At 38.6% G+C, this 6,771-nt stretch overlaps 1 protein-coding gene across 6 annotated transcripts in view; it reads right to left on the reverse strand.

The window, feature by feature from the left end:
* Positions 1-4,818, reverse strand: part of NFIB (nuclear factor I B) — a 441,470-nt gene extending 436,652 nt beyond the window's left edge. For all 6 annotated transcript variants that reach the window (XM_037733504.1, XM_037733509.1, XM_037733508.1 and 3 more), the window contains exon 1: positions 4,568-4,818. In XM_037733504.1, coding sequence (XP_037589432.1) covers positions 4,568-4,663 — 96 coding nt within the window. In that variant the 5' untranslated portion in view covers positions 4,664-4,818. The remainder of the gene's footprint in view (positions 1-4,567) is intronic.
* Between the last annotated feature and the right edge of the window lie 1,953 nt (positions 4,819-6,771).

Genomic DNA, 6,771 nt, shown 5'->3' on the forward strand with positions numbered 1-6,771 from the left:
TCATGGAAAATGAAATAAAAGTTATTCCCATATAAGAAAGTATCTTGGAAGAATATTAATGTATTTTACCCTATCTTTCATACAGTTCACTTTTATTTAAATGTGCTAAAATGGTACTACAAATGAAAATGCATCACTAAATAATACAGGTGGAGAAAATATGAAAGAAAAAAGTATAATTTGTCTGTGACAAACAAATTATTCAGAAGCTTTCATTAATATGATGTTATCCCCCACCCCATAACACTGTGACATGGGTTTGATTTCAGAGCGGGGAGATAGGATTGGTCTCTGCATCTTAGAAAGAGCCTGGCATATAGTATGTTCTTCACAAGTATTTGTCGAGTGAAACATAAATTTTATAGTTTCTAATTCTACAAATAGATCCACTATTTAGACATAATATCTTTAGGCAACTAGTTGATATGGTTATTAGATGTAGGGTATGGTATATATTAGTTTCTTCCACATTTCTACATATTCAATTACATTGCTAGAAATAAAATAAAATTTGAAATTAAGTAAATATTGAATTTTGATTTTCAGATATATCTTTGCATGGCTGGTAGATTGCCACAGGAGTATAAATGTGGTTATTAGATTAAGCAGAAGTTTTCTAATATGTGTATTTTGCATATTTATCAGACTCTTTAGAAATGTTTTTGTTTGCAGTAAAAGAAAATGAAATATAGACTGTAAGAGATACTAGTTTCAGCATTTTTAAGAGAATATATTAATTTTAGGATTTTCAGTTTAAAATAGTCAATTATAGATCTTCCACTTCAACTTCTCAAAGGCTTTAAAGAAATATTTGCTGTGAAAATTATACTTTCAGTGTGGTCTACATATACTGATACTCATTGCCAAGCTGTTTAATTCAAATTAACATTGAGAACAAAATTTGATTATTAAATCAGTATAGCAAACAATTGATGGATTTGTCACTATTATTAACATTGTCTTAAACAAAATGATAAGATTATGTAAGGGTACTTGGTTTGCTATTTTAACACACTAACTTCTCAAAAAGTAAAAATGATTTTCTTTTAAGACAAATGAAAAGTACATCACAACTGAGCAGACTGATTGGTGTTCAACCAAGAATAACCTTGGATAATATAAGATCTAGCTTAGTTTTTGTGCTTATATGCCCATTCACTGTGGTTACTATTTACAAGACTATGAGAATTTCAAGTTGCATAGACTGGCAATTAGTTTTTCAAATGAATTTTACAGGTTAATATTCAAATAATTACCCTTCATGATTAAAGTAAATTTACAAGTGTTCTGGCCTGGTTCTGATGGGTTCAAAGGATTAGACTGAAAGTTAGAGAAAAAAACAATGTCTGGTGCATGCCTGCTACTCAGAAGTTCCACATAGCTGACAAAGAAGTTCTAAGTCTTACAGAAAGCTTTAAATATGCAGTACAAAATAGAATGGAAAGTCCAAATATTGTTTTTATTAGTTTATGAGTGGTTTAAAGCATCATCAATAACCATTAATGAAATAGTGCAATTTAGGAGATATGTCTTTAATATATTCCAAGCGGTATTTTTAAGTAATGTGAAAGGTCATTAACAGAACTCTAAATATAGCCAAGCAACTGTAATTTAAACTGCTTACATGATTTTTCTCCTTGGAAGATGTCACGTACAAAATAATCTAAAGAAGTAAAACATGTAAGGATGCATCATTTTAAAAACTGGATGTAGGTAGATGATATTTAACATGTACACACAGGAGTTTACTCTTGGTGTACTTGTTTATTTTTAGCTGTCTCAATAAAATGTTTTTCCTCCCTCTGTTTTGCTAAAACATGCCTGTCTAGGAAGGAAAACAGATGTAGAATTGGACAACTACGTCTTGTTTGGGCTTTTTCCCTGTCAAGTAGAATTTATGATCATTGTCACACAATAAGAGAATCTAACTGAAACAGACAATAAGTCAGGAAGCAATTGCCTGGACTCTTTAACACTGCAGCTTTGGAATTCAGGATCTGCTTACTAAAATTTCATTTGATTAAGTCAAATAAGGACACAATATCCTTTCTTACACAAAGACCCCAGAGTTATTGTAAAAATAAAAGAATCAGTGTCACGGTGAGAGAAGAACCACAATAAACGAGTTTGTAAGAACTTTAAAACACATTTTAAAAAAACTCCCTTACATCCAAAACAGCGGAACCATGTAAAAGTAGCCCCCATGTATTCTCTCTCTTCTAAATTCCCTCTTCCAATGTATTACTAGAGATAAGAAATCATTTAGTTTGATTAATTAGGTTTTCCACAAAGCATCTGTCATGCCAAGTTTTCAATGACACATTAAATAATAATCCCTTAAACACTTTGGTGCCAAATTAACAAAGTTTATTAAAACAGGATGGCCCCAAAAAGAAACTTACATACTGTTCATGTAACTGAATGAAGATTAAATATCAAAATAAATTATGCAATGATGTTTAGCCTAATATTTTACCTCTGAACTTGTCCCTATACATATTCGGCATTTCCACAGCAATAAAAGACCACAATCTCTAAAAATGAAGAATCAGCTTATGCAAATCTTTAATAATAATATTCATAGCAGACTTCTCTTGAGAAGCTGCAATCTGGCTGAACAGAAGTAGAATGATGAAATTTAATGGCAAAATATTAATAGTGATTAGCTTATCAGGCCCATATTAATCCCAGCTTTTCAGTAAAAATGTATAGAGTAAACCTTTTGACTTTTCCCCAACAGAAAATGTTTCATTTAGTAAGAATATTGATTTTAAAACTCACTTCTTAGAACAATCAAAAATGACAGTTAAGAGGCAGGGTAACTATTAAAACATCACTTCCAAGCCTTGGTATTGTCACATAAAGCAAATCTTTTACACAAACATTTCACAGCATTTTCCCCCAAGCATCTGCCAGTTGATTTCACCATGTACATGCACAGTACTAAAGTAGAGTTAAGAGATACAACCATAAATAACAGTTTGCCACTTGAGCGTTTATATCACTTGTAAAATATATTTCATCAGGAATAAAACAGGGGTGAGGGGAAAGAGAGAGAGGGGGAGAGAGAGAGAGAGGTTTCTGTCTCTCCTTGAGGAACTGGCCTTTCTTTCTGAGTCAAAGTACTCAAAACAGCAACAAGTAGCAGCAGCAGAAAAGTTTTCCTGCAGGTTTACACGTCTCACATTAATGAGAAAGGGTGTGGAGAAGGACTCAGCTTCCCGGGAAGCCTCCCTGAACACTGAGCTTTCAAGAGACGACTAGGAGCAACAGCATAACATCCACCTTTCAGGAAATTCAAACACATTCAAAAGAAACCCTCCTGCTCGGCAATGCCAGAAGCCAGGACTAATCCGACCAAGCTCCCCTCTGTCCCGGCAGAGTAGATGGGCTGACCACCAGGGCTGGCCATACCCCTCCCCACCAAGAATAAAGTGCCCATTGTCTTCCACTGTACTAATTGTGAGAAAAACAGCCCTTGTAGTAAGCACAATAATTATCGAAGCAAACAAGTAAAAGCAATCAAGACAGAAAATGAAAGGGGCAAAAAGAAAATGAGAAAAGAAAATGTTCAGATGAATGAACCCAATGATGAATTTAATAGTCATATTAAATGCTCGCCTGTGGAAGGTTTCCCCATTCTTGTCACGACTATTGCATACAAGAGACCATTGTCCACACAACAGAAATCTGTATATTGAAATTTATCATGTAGCACTTTTGGGATGTGAAAGACGTTCTCTCCCCAAACTACCGCCTCTCATCCCAGCACTCTGATTACAGAAAGTTAGGTTACAACTTCTCTCTTCCCAATATTATGCTAAAAGTTGAGTCACAGGAGTCACCAATATCCCTGAATTTTTAAGCTCCTTTCCTTCTTCACCACATTTGCAGCTGGACACATATAAGGGGGGAAAAACAGCAACAACAAACCCACACACATTTGCCCGAGCAAAGAAAAATAATGAACTGAATATGCATATCCTCATTAACTAAATTTAATTACGCTGAGTGGCATAGTAATCAGTGGTTGCTCCAGTTACAGTATTCATTGAAAGGGAGGTGGATTCCAAATTAAGGCAAAGCGTGGGGGACAGTCGCATACTGATGAGGGAGCCGCACACAACATGATACAATACACTATCTGAATCATTATTCAGAGGAGCCGAAGAAAGAAGTACATTACTCTGTTTTAAGACCAATGCAAGAACAATTAGCCAAGAAGGCTCCAATCCCCTACTGACTGCCCCACCTCCATATATTTCACAGCAGCCGGCCTGGGATCGACTGTACCATTTGCATTTTTCTTAAAAAAAAAAAAAAAGTGAACAAAAACTCATGCTGCCTTTTTAAAAAGAAGGCCTATGCCCCTGGCCACAATAGCAGGGAAATCCTATCTAGCGCACTGGTGTGCAGAGGCACCCCAGGGTCCCACAACTTGAGCTTGAACTTTCCACAGGCAGCGAACTTTATAACACGTGCATGGAACAATAAAGGAGGAGCTCGAAAGAAAGAAGGGAGGGAAGTTTTGGGGTGGGTGAAAAAAATGTTATTACGCCAAACTTACCATCCACCAGGTCCTGGCTGACATGTCATAACATAGCTGCCATTTTATGGAGCTGTCCGACGTTTTCCCAGCCATTATGCTGTCAGCAACCTTCATCAGATGCAGCTCAATGGAAGATAAGACACCTAATCAAGAAAACATCAGCGGTGGCTTGCTGGACTACATGTAGGCCAATCCTTATCACACTGCATCATGGGAGAAAGCTCCTTTATTAGCAGGAGGAACTGCAACCTCACAGATAGAAAGACAAGGATCAGTTCTTTTGCCTTTTTTTTTTTTTTTTTTTTTTTTTTTGGTCTGAAGGGATTGGTGAAAGTAGCTAGCGTTCTTTGTGTATCATGTGTACAAGAGTTAAGTATCTTGCAAGTGGGCGGCTAACTGCTTTGCTGGGCGATGCAGACTAAAGTTTATTTGCATTCTTCTCTGTTGTATATTGTTTGACATGGTCCATGGTCCTTGCTGAGCAGATGAAGGGAGGGGAGGGGGGTGGGAGGGAATGAGGAGAGAGGGAGCTGTAATTGCTCAGAATTAATATCTCCCCAACAAAGACATAACAGTTTCATTGACACAGTCAGAACATGGTTCAGATGTCACTGCACACACGGGCGTGCGGGTGTGTGTGTGAGAACACTCGCACGCACACACACACAGTGGAACACACAGGTAGCAGCTGCAGCTGGACTCAGCTGAGGTTGCCAAAGGCTACAAACTCCATTCTCATGCTGGACATATGGAAGCAGTTTAACTCTTTGAAATCACTGTTCAAGAAGAGCCCTGCAGTCTGGAAGGATAAATCAGCCTTGAGAACATTTTCTCAATCAGGAGGCAATGGGCCTGGTGCTTGCTTCCCTTCTGAAGATGGCCTAGCAACATTGTTTCCTTCATCTAGAGAAGAGCTGGTCAAAAATGAGGAGGGAGGAGCAGGATGTGCCCAGAGTCTGACTCTGGACCTGGTCCTTCATTTAGTCTGTTATCTATCACACTCTCTGGAAAAAATTCTTTATCCCGTAAGCACTGATCATTTCTGTTTCTTCCTGGACTTTGAACTAGTCCTTCCAATAAGCACACACAGAAGTCAGGAACTAACATTTATTAATAAAATAACTTGCTCTGAACAGCCTTGTTTTTTTTCTTCCAAAGAGTAAAAACGTGAATACTGCAGGGAGAATCTTAAAGAATCATGCCACTATAATTAGAAATTCAGGCTTGGACAAGTATATTTATTCCTGCTTTTTCTTTTGCTAAAATACAAAAGGACAAACATCTCTATAAATGGTGCTGTTGATTATTGGAGCCCCCACTGTACCCCACAAAATCCAGGCAACCGTTTTTAATTGGCATGTTGTCATTCTGCCTTCCGAATGCCCTGCAGTATTCTCTGAATGACTTTCAGGCTTAGAATTTACATTTTCTGCAGACAATTTAAAAGGACAAACTCTTATTTGATTCAGTCAAAGTGAAGGGAAAAAAATTGCTATATTACCGGAGTTTTCTCTGTGTGTGAGGCTGCAGATGCAACTTGTTTCAGCCTGTGAACTTCAACGATGAAATGCAACCGCTGCGGAAGGGCTCTGTCCTTTGGGTATTTTTATATTCACCTGGGGAGACATGTCAGCCACAGTCTCAGACAGGACAGGCGCTTAAGGTAGCCTGACTCTGGGCTGGCAGCAAAAGAACCTGCCTTTCCCGGGCTAGCTTATACCCTCATGGCTGGTGATTCTTCTGTTTCTCCCTCTTCTAGTTTTTTTTAATTCTCAGGCAGGAAGGGGCTTGAGGGGACTGGAATGCCCCACCCAGGTCTCTGCCTTTGAAGTAGCCCTTGCTCCGGGTGCCTCCTTTTCTCTGTCTCCCTACTCCATTCTTCAAGGCTTGTTTGTATTTTTTATCTTCTGAGCCATGATTGGGCAGTAAGCCTGTTAATGGTAATCACATTTTCCTGCTTTAATTTTCTCAGATGGCAGCAACGATGCTGAATGCCTACTATGTGCGAACCATCACCATAAACACTGGGGCTGTGAAGGGCCATAAGATACAGTCTGTGTCTCACCAAACTCATGACTGTGTTCAACCAACGTCGTCACGGGCAGGAGGAAGTCCAGTTGCTGTGGGCGCAGCCAGGGAAAGACATGTGCCCAGATGGAGACCTCCTCAGGCTGCTCAGGGCCAGCAGGTCCCCTGGAGCCCGGGGCCTACTCCCAGACGCT

The sequence above is a fragment of the Cebus imitator genome, unplaced genomic scaffold (assembly GCF_001604975.1).
Source record: "Cebus imitator isolate Cc_AM_T3 unplaced genomic scaffold, Cebus_imitator-1.0 Scaffold533, whole genome shotgun sequence".
Lineage (NCBI taxonomy): Eukaryota > Metazoa > Chordata > Mammalia > Primates > Cebidae > Cebus > Cebus imitator.